We start from the raw sequence: 14,277 nt of genomic DNA on the forward strand, positions 1-14,277 counted from the left end.
GTGTTTTTGGGGTAGTATGTATTTGACACAACAATTTGAAATATTTTTTTTAAAATACGTAGATAAAGAACTAAATAAAATATTCATGGATTTGTACCTTATCGCAACATTAGTCCCGTATGACATGTGAATATAGGTTAACAAATGTACACAGCGGAACGTTTCGGGGATAGGCGTCCAAACATGAATATTCAGAGTAAGGCGACGGGCGGCGGGCCGGGAGTCGGGCCGCCAATAACTGTTAACTTGCGCCATATTGCGCCGGCGAATATTATCTCTCCCTTGCGGTTATCCTACTCGCTGACCCATCAAAACATCAATTGTACGAACGTCTCGTCTCCGCTTCGGTAACAGTCAGCTTTGCTTTATTCCAGATTTAGATTTACCGTTCACTGTTACAGCTACCGTTATGTATTGACTCTGAAATCGTCGCCAGTTTAGCAAATAGGGTTGTCAAAAACGTTGAGTTTAATAATAACTTTATTTTTAGAGGAAATATTGTTATCCGTATGGAAGTGCAGCGGTAGTGCGACAACTTTACAACTTTTTACTTTCAAGCGGTATTAGTAAGCGCTGCTTAATTAGGCAACTTATCGACAGCGGTCGATAGATTAACCTAACATACGGCCAAGTTTGTTTACTTCGATGAAGGTTGCATAGAATTGCGAGGCCCCCAGTGTGCGCACGAGGCTGCGCTAGCGCACGCGTCTCGGCGGCGCCAACTCCCACCTTGCGCAACTTTGTGTCCGCGCCGTGTTCACCGATACGTTTTCATCAAAAGCTTCGACGTCGGTACAGATATGCCTTTCGTTTTGACATTTGTCACAAAGTTATTCGAACGAAAAAAACGAAAATGAAGTTGCGTCTCGTAGTGTTTTTCCTGTTCTGTATCACGAGCGTATATCCTAAAATCCATACGGGGTACGCGATAAAAAAGCGAGATACGCTCCACCGCAAGAAAAACACAAATGGCTCCAAATGTGTTTTAAACGAGACGATAACTAATGACTACGAGATCCTGTCGTCGGCCGTGTCTGAATCGAAATATATTTTCACCGCTCGAGTACTGAGAGTGAGGAAGATAAAGCGCGGCAAAAAACCCAAACTAAAAGTATTCATCAGTTACAAATTATATTTACGCCTGGTTATGAAAGGTGACGTGGACGAGTTGAAAAATTACATTATATCAGGTGACGATCGTACTTTAAACGGTGGCATCGTGTTCGTTGATTGGTTGCAATCAAACAAGTGCGCGTACAAACTATATAGACACTCTTCGGGAATATTTTTGAGCGACGGTTTTTACGGTGGCCTTAACGGTGAGAAGCAGCGGCTGCGACTCTTGAACGAGCCACTTCCACTGTCACTTTACGATCTGGATAGAGTGAATGCGGCATTGAAAGGTAAATGTTTACCGTCGTATAACTTGTCGGTTCGTATGGCGGTGTACGCGTCTTATAAAAGTTATGTTTTTATTATGTGCTTTTATTGTGAGGCCGTACTAAGAAAGGTTGAGGCATGAAGATGACATGTTATTGGATAGGCTGCATTTACAAATAATAAATTTACGACTGTGACCTTTTTATATTGACTACAGATACAATATTTTTTTAGTTTTTATCTGTTACATTTTTCACAACAGTTTGGGTGGTCTTGAAATCAAACAATGCATAACAAAACTTTACCATGGAGACAGATTTACAACGAAATACAAGATAAGATTTGTAAAGAACAAGGAATGTTTTTAAAAATCGATATATTTAAATATACGAAAATAACAAGAGAGAAGCGTGTTCAGATAACTGGGACTGAGTATATGTAGTCGTAGAAGCATCCATATTGAACACTAATATATCCATATCATGATGTTTAAGTTAAAAGCTTAGGATACTAGCTTAGCGATCGGTACATAAATAATGCTTATTCTATGTTTTCATGATCATTTGCTTATATTATAATACTTGCAAACACAAATGACGCGAGTCCGGTAGTTTCCTTCCACTGCGGATAGTAAGGCTTATTTTAATATTATCTTACTAATACTATCAATGTGAAAGTTTAGATTTAAGGATAGATGGATGTTTGTTTGAAGGTACCTCCGAAACGACTCAACTGATTTCGATGAAATTTGGCACACGTGTAGAACAAAGTCGGAACGAATACAAAGACTACTTATTATTGTTAAAAGAGCGAGAAGAATATTAGAAGAACGTCGGTGGCTGAAGAGCGTCGGTGGCTCAGGGGTCAAGCACTTGGCTTGCAATCTGCAGGTTCTGGGATCGAATCCCGCCTTGTACCAATGTGTTTTTCGATTTACATATGTACATTTATCCGACGTTCTTACGGTGAAGGAAAACATCGTGATGCAACCTGCACATCTAAGAAGAAATTCAAAGATATGTGTGAAGTCAACTAACCCGCACTTGGCCAGCGTGGTTGACTATGGCCTAGTCACTCCTAACTTAGTGTAGGCTCCAAGTCATTTACTTTCAAAGTAGTAAAATATTTAGACATAAATAATTAAATCGATACCTATCCATTGTTATCACTCTATAAATACATTAACAAGTTATTTACTCGTTAAGAATTAATGTCAACTTTGTCAATTTAAAATTAACACAGCTTTATTTCTACAAAAAAAAGTAAAACCTTTTGGCTTACGGCTTTAAACGTATTGGCAGGTAAAAGAGCTTTTATCGGATTATGAAGGACTTTTTACTCAGAAATTAAACATACATGGTGCTTAATGTAAATTGTATCTTTTTGTAGTTAAAATGACTATTTTTTCTCGTTCATACACAACCTTGCAAAAAAAAAGTACCTTAGTTGTGACAAGCTATTAGTGGTCTTTTTAACACTAGTGTGTGAAAGTCGATAAGTTTGTATCCTGCCAGAACAACTTTTTATGAAATTTAAATATCGAAATACAGAGAACATAATGTCTTTGTATACATAAAACAATTAACTTTTACTGTGTCACAGCTACAAAAAAATACCTTGGGCCGCGTTATATGAATAGAACTGCAAATAGACAGGAAAAAGTATGCCACAAGACTGTACATAAATCTTACTAATATTACAAATACGATTGTTCAGATAGACGGATGGATGTTTAATAGAAGGTATTTCTAGGAAGGCTGCATAGTCTGGAAGAACACATAGGCTACTTTTAAGTTTCTTTTAAATTACGCGCGGACGACGTTGCGGGCGAGATCTAGTATCTTAATAGAATAAAAATTAAATACCACTTTGAATAAATCAAAATAATACTTTATTAAGGAAGAAATAAATTGCGTATGTCTACGCAACTACAGTCAAATCGTTTATAACGACATCAAAGAGACTGACAGCATTCGGTTGTAATAACCGATAGAATCCACAACCGATATTTTGTTAAAAATTAATTAATAATTAAAAATATTGTTTAAAAACATAATATAATGTTAAAAAAACATAATATTGTTTTTAACTGCTTTAACTTTTAGTCGGTTTACGTGACATCGTTTTAAACATTTATACTCTATAGTGCTCAATATTATACTTTTTAGGTTAAGTTAGATTATTAAAAATGTCTTCAAGTTGTATTTAAAGCTTGCTGGCTGGTAGCTTAGGTAGCATCTCACCTAGTTTCCGCCTTATAATTTTACCGCTCGATGTTTTCGGTATCTCCTTCACGAATATCACACCGCCTCGTAGTCTCTTCCAGGGCGACACCTGCATGTGAACACGGCACTTTATTAGTCCAGCGGCCGAGTGCAGCGCACGACGCTCTTTACCATTGAAAATTGTATTGTTATTTTCCCAACCTCTCGTGGGAATAATGTTTCCATTTTCATTGTAACGGAACTGAGAGACTTTAAGCGTTATATAACATGAGAGTTTTTCAGTTTTGTACCTAATTTTTATAGATAAAAAGCAATATTATATTCCTCACCGAATCTTTCTGGCATAGTCATACAAATATTACCTGCATATTAAAATTAAAATGCTTTGTTCCTTCTCCCTAACAAAAAAAATAAGATTTCATCTGAAAAATAGCATTTCAACTTGAAAGCAATAAGCATCAAAATACTGTTTTTGGTACGAACCTTTTTATCAATAAATTCTACTATATCCCTTTCTGCAATATTTGCGTTTGGTTGTTTAACAATAAAAGCGGTTGGCAGTTCCCCAGCGAGTACATCAGGGCGAGCAGATACTGCTGCGTCTTTGACAGCCGGGTGTTGTAGTAACAGATCTTCTAATTCTGACGGTGGTACCTATGGATTTTTTAAGAGTTTTACTTCCACACGAAACCGTCACTAAGATCCTCTTAAGCTTTAATATGATAAATTTATTCTTAGGGTCTACTTATACTTTATGACCTACTACCGTTTTGTTGTCTATTCAAGGACAGTGAAAATACTAGTCGCTGATGACGTCATTCCTTATAAAGTCAATTTTTCAAAGTAGTTAAAATAGATTTTTTCAATGCTAACCTGCCAAGCCTTATATTTAATAAGTTCTTTAATTCTATCAACTACGTAGAAGAAACCATCTTCATCGTAATAAGCGATGTCACCAGTTTTATAGAAGCCGTCCTCATCAAATTCGTCTTTAGAATCTTTTCCAATATAACCATCGAACTGTGCGGCGCCTTTCAGACAAACTTCCCCCGTCTGACCGGGACCCAATATTTTACGAGTCTCGACATCAACTATCTAAAAGTAATAATAAAAAATAAAAATATATTTCTGATGTCCAAAAGGTACTTTGTGTCCGGCCTTTTGTGTATGCTTTTAGTGTTTTGAGAAATTATATATATAAAAATATTTGTGCTTTTTCAATGAAATCCTATACCAATTTACACACAGCGTCCATTAACAAAATGTTTTCAGTTTGTTTTATAAACTGAATCAATATAACGTGGTTGACATGAGAATTTCGAATTCCGATTTTTAGAAAATAAGAAAAAGTGAACATTTAAATGTACAATTTTGCCCAATTACTTAAGTTGCTCCAGCCGCTATCCTACTTGCAGCCCACGTTTTACCAAACAAACATAATTTTAAACTACAAAATGAATGCAAATTCATCCCACGATCTTGAATTATATACTGTCTGTCTACTGACAAAGCTATGAAGGCAGCTATGATATATCTTAAATATGGGATCCCTATTTTATTAGTCTTTAAACGTGTATCGAGAACCACAAACCACCAATTTATCAGCAACTTATTCTAATAAGTAGTATCTCCAGATGAAAATCAGATAGGGTAGTCTTAAGGACTAATTTAATAAATAATTCTTTATTGTATTTCATGACTCTAGAAGTAATTTATACCTTAATTATATTTCCAGCTACAATTTTACCGACACTTCCTTCTTTACAATCATCTTCAGATTCAGCTGTGAGTGTACCCGCTGCTTCTGTCATACCGTAACCTTGTAAAACGTGCTTAATATGTGGATACCTGCATAAAACGAAGCATTAGAAATTCTGTTCAGATCTCTCACAAAAATAGCAAAGAATACGAGGTTAAGCATTGCTACAAAAATTAGCAGTGGGTTTCTTTTTTTTATATCATAAGGTCGCAAACCAGCGAGCGGCCACCTGAAATCGCTGAAATAGCGAAGTGGCCGTTTCCCATAGACATACGGAATTGCATATGCGTTGCATACCTTCCATGCATCCTCTCATTCGGAAAGTCCACTTCCAATTCTCATCCTATAAGAAAAAGGGTGGGAAGGAAAGAGAACTAAATTAGGCCTCCGGGACGCACACTCATCAGACGAAACGCGGAATTGCTTCCACTTCACGCCTGTCTTCTGTGTGGTCGTGGTATTTCACCGTGCGAGCCGGGCCAATTCGTGCGAAGATGTTAAAAAGGGCTCTACCACTGTTGAACAACTGTTTCTTAGAAATACCAAATCATCAAGAATACTCACTTAGATTTAAGTTCCGATATAACTGACATATTTAAAGGAGCACCGCCACAATGGATAATTTCCACACAACTTAAGTCATATTCTTTTGCTATAGTTGACTTACAAAGTATCACGACCACAGGTGGGGCTACTGTTAAAATTGCTATCTGAAATAAAAGATCCCTTTAACCAAGTAACAGAACTATCCTAAATATATTCAACTACTAGCCCGAGACTTTGTAGGCGCCGAATTAAAAAAAACATAATTAGTAGGCTATGTGCTCTTCCAGACTATGTTCTATATGAATAATCAGTTCAGCCTTTCTGGAGATACCTTCAAACAAACATCTACCCATCCATTCATCTAAACATGCGCATTTATAATATTAGTAAGATTTCGAAGCATTTTACCTTATATTTCTGTATAGCATTTAAATATTGTCTTTCGTTGAACCTTGGAAGAAATGCTATGGTTTTGCCTTGGACGATTTCATGAAGCGAACAAATTAGTCCCATAGTACTAGACCAGGGAGTCACAAATATTGTGATAAGGTCTCTAGTTGATGGTCTGTTGAAGTAATATTAATTCAATGAAATACAATGAAAGGTCAATTATTAAATATAATATTGTAATGTAAATGGATGTTATTCTAAATGAACTTACAGTGATTGTTGAGCTGAAGTTATTAAATTAGTATGGGTTATTTTTGCACCTTTAGCAAGTCCTGTTGTTCCCGATGAATATAAAATTAAAGCAGTTCCACCTATTAATAAGAATTAAAAGTAATTAATTCATATTACGCCATGTTAGTACTAAACATTCGGTTTTAGTTTTAAATTTTCTCTTACCTTTTAAATCTACATGTTTGTACGTTTTCACATCCACATTCCTTTTCGTCACTATATCGTCAAAATTAATTGCGTTTGTATTCTTGGTATTTTCAAACACAATTATTTTTTCTATGCCTTTTCTATTTTTTATAATTTTATTATACTTTTCATGTGTCTCGGGTGATAGGAATATGTATTTAGGTTTAGCTATATCGAGAGAATGTGTCATTTCATCTAAAAAAAATCATATTATAAATATTGGTAACATACTTTCTTGCTGCTTTAATCCATATTATGGATTCGTCTCTTGACTTTCTTTTGGATTACGAATATTTTTTCATCATCATCATCGCATTTATCTATTGTTTTTTATCTCTATAATCAAAGACCATTAAGTTCATAATTCTTTACATTAAAGGAGACAACTTTATTAATGTTATTACTAAGGGTACGACTGTCTGTTTATTATTGTTTATTACTTTTATAACTAATTTCTTGGAAAGCGTAATTGCTCTCTAATATACGCTATTACATCTATTTTCTAATATTTATTTTTAACTAGTGCTAACTAACTAGTGCTCGCGGTTTCGTCCGTTTGAAATACTGTCTTTGAGCTTCGCGCGGTACTGGACAGTACTTGGACATTGCAACATTACATTATTTTTCTAGAATAAAATATTTTTTCTATAATAAAAATAGCCTAAGTTACTCCTTATTACATTAGCTACCTGCCAATAAAAGTACCGTCAAAATAGGTCCAGCCATTTTAGAGATTAGCCGGAACAAACAAACAGACAAAAATTGTAATAAATGTTATTTTGGTGCAAGTACCGTATATTCATATACATGTAGTAGAAAACTGTTATTTCAATATTCAAACAGACACTCAAATTTGATTTATATGTATAGATTTAATATAATTACATTAATGAAATTCCAGTAAATGACCAAGCGCGTATTATGTTACATGTTTTTAACCAATACGTACCATCACTATAGGCGTTATTGATACACGCCAAAGTAGCGCCTGAAGAAAATACTCCGATTATTGTTATCATATATTCTATCCTGTTTTCACTGCACAATGCCACAACATCGTTTTGTTTAACACCTTGTTCTTTTAAATAAGACGTTAAATTCACTGCCCTCTGAGCTAAGTCACTAAAAGTGATTGTTTTGTCATAAGCTCCATCTATCTATAAAAATTGAAAGTTAATCTAATAATATAGACCAGACCAGTAATTATTAGGTTTAAAATAATTATCATTCATTTTTATCAGATGAAAAAGTTTTCTGTTCAGAGCTTCTTGATATAAGTAAATCAGCCATACTAACTCTGGAGTTAAGAAGTTGTCAAACAAAAAATAAAGCCGGTGTGCCAGAAATAACCAGTTAAAGTAAGTTTTAATTTTGATTGTAAAACATTCGGAATCGAACACAAAACTTTCCAAGACAGAATTCCAGGAGACAGATAGCTGGGAGACAGAACCGATCTTTACATTGAAAGAAAATTAAGTATTCGGACTTTCGTTCTGTTCAAATAATTGAAAGAGACCATTCATTTCAGGACGACCTTTCAAAGTTAAGTCTTCGTTGGATTGCTCCATTCAACTCGGATTAATTCCGTTTTTATTTCGATACGTTTCAAGTTAAGCCTGCTTGTAAATTGCGATCACAATTCAATTGTTACAGAAATTCAAATGAGAGTCTTTCAGATGGAGAAACATGTTTTTATACACAATAAAATTACACACAACCACAACACACATTAACCGACGTTCTTACAGTGAAGGAAAACATCGTGATTCAACCTGCACATATCTGAGAAGTAATTCAAAGATGTGTGTGAAGTCAACCAATCCGCACTTGGCCAGCGTGGTTGACTATGGTCTAATCACCCTTAACTAAGGGTAGGCTCCGAGCCCCTCGGTGGGGACGTATAGTGAGCTGATGATGATGATGACAACACTCATTATTTTTATTGTAAATCACATTTAGTAACTGAATACAACATAAATATAAAACATTCGTACTTACCAAAGCAATTTTATCTTTACATTTTAAAATACTATCCAATAAGTATCTGCCGTAGTTACCATGAGATGGCAGAAAAATATTTTGATCACCATAAATAATACTCATAGTGCGATTAGAAAGACGAACGCGAGTCAACTGAATATTTTTTATCAAATACACAATTTGTTGTTTTAATATCAAGGTCTTTTTTTATCACGATATACAATAATATAAGTTTGAAACATTAATATAAATATTTAATAAGAATAACATATCAATGACATTTAAATCACCTTATTTTACATTTACCCGATAATTTATTTAAATAATACAAGGCTTTTTTTTTCATATAATTATTTTACATTTAATTATTTTTATGAGTCTACGTCAATTTTACTGATATTCAAATTCAAATCAACATTTTATGATTGCTTATAAAAGTAGGTTTTCAAAATATACTTAGGACGTCTACGAGCCCCAGAATTTCAAGAGCTATGTGTAAGTAAATTCTATTTGACAATAGGTCTTCGATGAAGTTATGTTTCTTTGATCTTTGTTCCAAAAAAGTGATTTCACTTATCACACTACCCATCTTGTCTAATTCCGATAAAATTATATAAGTCATTGATAAAAATATATCTCTGATAGTGAAATGTTTACTGATAAGAGTACAGAGTATACTGTGCTATCACGATAACCCCACGGTTTTCTTTATCTCAATTTTTATCATCCGCAGCGCATTTTTGCACGTTTTACACTTCTCTAATATCGTAATCAACAGATATATCACTCCAGGCAAACATTTTCTGTTATTAAACTTAATATTCGATGATTTCTGAGACCTAAATATCTGTATGAACCACATTGTCATCCCTGTCATTATCTTTGACAATTCTGATATAACATTTTGTTTTAAACGACAATTTTGATCTCAGAAACCCACAGTTAATTAAATATAAATAAACTTATAAGCTCAATAGACTATATAAAATACTCTAAAAGAATAGAAATTGATATTCATAAGATAAGCGAGCCAGCGGCCACCTAAAATCACCCAAATAGCGAAGCGACCGCTGCCCAAAATCATTCACCTTTACAGATGGGTTCTGTGCCTTTAATCGACAGAGGAAGGAACGCACAGAAAGATGATATTCCCCTTTCTATACGTCTCCTACGCGGTAGAGTGATTTGGTAAAATCAACCAGATGTTGTTGCTGGATCTCGTTTAACTGTTCGATTGACGTAATCAAGCTATTATTAGAAAAAACGTAAATACCCGTGAAAAACATTAGCCCACTGTCATGCAAAAAATAATACACAAAAGTGTATTCGGAAGTGGCGTGGCTGAAATTTAAATGAATTCCAGTACTGCGATTCAGTCGCGGCTACACGGGTATGTTTTATACGGATTTGTAGCCACGTCAGGTGGAACTGCCGTATGTTTGTGAACGGTATTTATTCCTGTACCAGTTATGGACAGTTATTTCCACGGTTGGTTTTTTTTCTGTATATTTCAACTGTACAATTAATAGTATTGGAGTGTCTGTGTGTGATATCGAAAAATCATAAAATCATATTTCGTGAACATGATGTTTTAACGGAAATACAATTTTTAAAATTTTTGTCCGTCCGCGTTTGTTTTGAGTATTCTCCTAAGCGGCTGGACCGATTTTGAAAAGACGTTTATTGGAAGATAGCTTACATGTGCGGGAGTAACTTAGGCTACTTTTTATTTCACGCTTACTAAATCACGGGTGATCACAATTTACTTAATTATATAGAATTCAGCAAGGATAAAAATAAGATCCAAAACATGATCCTTATCATAAGGTAAAGTCAAGGTTACTCGATGTCTTTCTACGCTTTTTTATTGCGGTAGGTACAAAACTTGTTGGGTGGAGTGTTTTTATTTTTTTATGCTCGAGTATTATGCACACAGAGTTTCGCGCCGGTCGTAGTACGAGTTAACACGAAACGTTGTACTCAGAAGTGAGTAAAGGTAATTTGTTGGAACGACTGAACGCGACTGGATCGCCCACACGCCGCCGCGCTGCTCCGCTCGGAGCCTCTTCTCACGGCTATGTGACTCATAACCCCATAATAATTCAGCATTATATTCACAATGCTGATAATCGACTAACGGATGTTAAGTAACAGCCCATAATTAGATACTTTACCCTAAAACAATTCCTATTGAATTATCGGAACGAAAAATAAAACTTCTTTATAAACTGTTATAAATGAAACAATGTAATCTATTAAACGAAACAAAGGACTATCGTTTATTTTATCGTTATTAGAGAAAAAAAGTTACACGACAAATAATTTCTTAGGTGTCGGGATCAATAAATTATTGTTACTAATGCTTACTCGAATGTGCTTCTATAATAATCATTTACCATTCTTTAGTAAGTCTCAACCAGTCGTAAGCTAATCGAGGTCCTTAATAAAATGCGTAATAAAATCTTATCTAAGTGATTTTTTAACCCGAGGAAAGTTTTTTATTACATTTTTAATGCCCCAAAACACAAATAAGTTTAATGCATCGACTTTAAAATAAACAAGTTAAGGACAAACAAGATCGTGGCATTTGACACCGTCAGACAAAAAGAGTTTTTATTGCTTCTATTATGATCCTTTAAATATTAACTGGACTAGTTTCCGTTTCGCCTTTAAGGTTAAACCGTTAGCAGTGACCCACGTTTTCTCAATAAAAAGACCCCCTGTTGCGTTTGGACAATTCATGGTAACAGCGGCCGACCGGTTGTCTACTTTAACGTCCTGATTCATTATACTATCATCCGCTTACTGTGTAGCATCGTAAAATAATCAATTAGTAACCATCTAACGGTAAGGGACCTTTCACACGTGTCTCCGGATTGTGTTGTGAAATACGCACGTGTGAAGATACATTACAATAACAATAAGTTTCCCATACCTCATCATTGCGGCTATAAATGTCAGAGATTATGTTTTATAGCGAATGTAATAAATGTTTGAAAGACATATTGCGTACGATAAAATAATTTTTGAAAATAATATTATCCAGTATAGGATTGCGGTAGTAAAAAATATAATATCTTCGACTTAAAATAATTAGTTTTGGTTTTAAATTTCTTTAAAAATAAAACAAACGACCAGAAAGTTTACTACCGTAGTACCAAAAAAGCGGCCAGGTTTAAAAAATAAGTTATTAACAGATGACAGACATTATATATACCTTGTTATTAGCTGATCTAATAATAATAATTTGTTATTAATCTAATTTATCAATATTGAAGCCACTAAATAGTTTTGGGAATATGGTTAATACGTTAAGCTCCTACGACATTGTGATAAAAGCAGTATTGGTGTTAGGGTAAGATGAAGTACATGGTACGATGACAGCGCTGGGCGCCGGGTTAAAGTGGGCGCCGGGTATGAGGGGGCGCCGGAGCCAAATAAAAAAGGCGCCTGCGTCGCCCCGTAACATTCTATCTTTGGAAATTCCCCCCCTGCCAAAAATTCTGGGCGCCGCAAAATCAGCAAAGGGCGCCCGAAATACCAAATCCGGCCCTGGATACAAGCTAACAATACCATAGATTCGATTTAGATCAACAAGATATTATGCCCACATTGTACAATGAAGCATAAACACATGTATTATGTTCCAGATCCACCTAAAGTTACTATAATAGTGATTACAGCCCACGGGCATTATCTGTCATTGTTTAAATCTACAGGATAATAATCCTAGTATTATATCATCTACACCTAATTATTCTAGTAAACATTTAACTTTTATAACAATATTAAAAATTTTATAAATTCACTCCTCTCTATGCTAATATAATCTAGTTAATATAACAGACAGAAGTTTTTAGCAAGAAAATTTTGTGGTTTTATTATACTAATAAAACTTTTACCGAGATATGTTTGAAATAGTTCGCAATCTTATTTATAATTTTACTGTTTTAATTAGGGTATTACAAATACCTTTTAGTTTAACGAATTTTGCAAAGAAAATTTAATTAATTAAATGAAGTTATAACCAGATTATCCTAAATTTACAATTAAAAATTATTTCATAAAAATAAAATGTTTATTTAAAGTATAAATAATACTTCAGTAAATGTTAAACTGTTTACATGTGTAAACTTTTACGTATTTACAATGAACTGTCGATAAATTGAATTCCAAATGTGTTTATGTGAATTCAATACGGATTTATCTTTATTAGGACTAAGCTATTATCGTTGTGTACAATAGTGTTTGTTCGATCTATAAGTGGACAGTTATTATGGTGTTTTAGCATGTCCCTAAGTGGGAAGTCACTTACTGAGATGGGTAAGTACGGAAGTCGGATGGGCAGTGGCCACCAAACGTCGTAATTACTTAGTCTCACAGGCGGCGGACTTCCAAAGTTCCAATTGGTGCTATTAGTGTCAATAATGATGCTTGAAATTAGTAGCTTTGTAGCTTAAAGCATAAGAGACAAGCGAAAATCTTAATTCAAATACTATAATAATATTATACATAAACGCTAGAGTTAAACTATATGGATGCATGAATATTTGTCAGAAGGGGCTTGGCATACATGTAGAAAGAAGTCGGGAAAAGCGTGAACGGAGTGACGGGCGACAGCTAGTTTCTGATAAAATAAATTAAATAGATCAGTAATCTATAACAGATTAAAGCCATTTAATCGAAAAGAGTACTCGTAATCGATAAATACAAAGTAGCCTAGTTTTACAATTTTACTTTTCTTTTGGAAATTAATAGGCTTGGGATTTATTGTATTAAAATACGGATTTCAAGCGCAACAAAGGAGAGTAGAAATTAAGGTATTACTTGGTGTCTTTAAGTACTTTACTAATTGTCTTTTGCTTATTTCTTAGTGCGTAGTTATAACCAGTAAATTCATGCTACAGTGTGTTTACGTAACAGCCTTGTGCGAATAACGAATTAACACATTTTCATGTTCACACTGTTAGGATTTCCCAGGAGTTCGCAGGTCGTACATATTAAAGCTGCATTTGCTTTGCTGTAAGTGTCAAAGCGTGGGCGGGTGCGAGCGTGAGAAATAAATAGGCAATGTCGCGTTCACGCCTCCTTTCCTAAAGAATTGAAGATGCCTCTAATGGACAACCTTAATTTATTTTAAGAACTCATAATTTATACACATACACATCATATTTATGGTGCAAATATTACATTTACATTAAGCTATGTAATTTGTTATATTGTCAAAATACATCGTTTGTAATTTAAAGCATTGTTGTAGAAGAACTAAATGGGATTGAATGGTTCACCTAATATTTAGACATTTTTAACAGTGGTGGAGGCCGCTTTAACATCTTCACACGAATTGCCCCGGCTCGCCTAATTTTAGTCCTCTTTCCCTTTTCACTTTTTTATAAGAATAGGATGGGGAGTGGAAGTGGACTTTCCGGATGAGGGGATGCATGGGAAGGGAACATTTTTTTACTGTACGTCCCCTCCTTCGTCGATTATAGGTAGGCAACACATATGCAATTGCGTATG

At 34.6% G+C, this 14,277-nt stretch overlaps 2 protein-coding genes across 3 annotated transcripts in view; one reads left to right on the forward strand and one right to left on the reverse strand.

Moving 5' to 3' along the window:
• LOC106124557 (agrin) overlaps nucleotides 1-14,277 on the forward strand; it is a 128,326-nt gene that overhangs the window by 4,061 nt on the left and 109,988 nt on the right. The window contains exon 1 of one of the 2 annotated variants that reach the window (XM_013321346.1): nucleotides 700-1,403. The exons of the other annotated variant lie outside the window; for it this stretch is intronic. Within the exon in view, the coding sequence (XP_013176800.1) occupies nucleotides 854-1,403 (550 nt within the window). The 5' untranslated portion in view covers nucleotides 700-853. Of the gene's footprint in view, nucleotides 1-699; nucleotides 1,404-14,277 lie in introns of those variants that run through there. 2 annotated transcript variants of the gene reach the window in all.
• On the reverse strand, nucleotides 3,255-8,919 carry LOC106124558 (4-coumarate--CoA ligase 1). Its single transcript, XM_013321349.1, has 10 exons — nucleotides 8,776-8,919; nucleotides 7,727-7,934; nucleotides 6,757-6,972; nucleotides 6,572-6,671; nucleotides 6,319-6,475; nucleotides 5,929-6,074; nucleotides 5,324-5,453; nucleotides 4,479-4,700; nucleotides 4,089-4,259; nucleotides 3,255-3,714 (listed from the first exon to the last, which is right to left on the reverse strand). The coding sequence occupies exons 1-10, from the start codon at nucleotides 8,878-8,880 to the stop codon at nucleotides 3,586-3,588; spliced, it is 1,584 nt and encodes a 527-aa protein (XP_013176803.1). The 5' UTR covers nucleotides 8,881-8,919; the 3' UTR covers nucleotides 3,255-3,585.

This window comes from Papilio xuthus, unplaced genomic scaffold, assembly GCF_000836235.2.
Source record: "Papilio xuthus unplaced genomic scaffold, Pxut_1.1 DF825946.1, whole genome shotgun sequence".
NCBI lineage: Eukaryota > Metazoa > Arthropoda > Insecta > Lepidoptera > Papilionidae > Papilio > Papilio xuthus.

What these genes read in the sequence shown, in the direction of transcription:
- LOC106124558 (XM_013321349.1), bottom strand. Translation starts at nt 8,880, where the DNA reads ATGAGTATTATTTATGGTGATCAAAATATTTTTCTGCCATCTCATGGT. An exon ending in GTAAAGATAAAATTGCTTTG is followed by an intron (nt 7,935 to 8,775) that starts GTAAGTACGAAT and finishes CAATTTTTATAG; the next exon opens with ATAGATGGAGCTTATGACAA. An exon ending in CAATAACGCCTATAGTGATG is followed by an intron (nt 6,973 to 7,726) that starts GTACGTATTGGT and finishes GATTTTTTTTAG; the next exon opens with ATGAAATGACACATTCTCTC.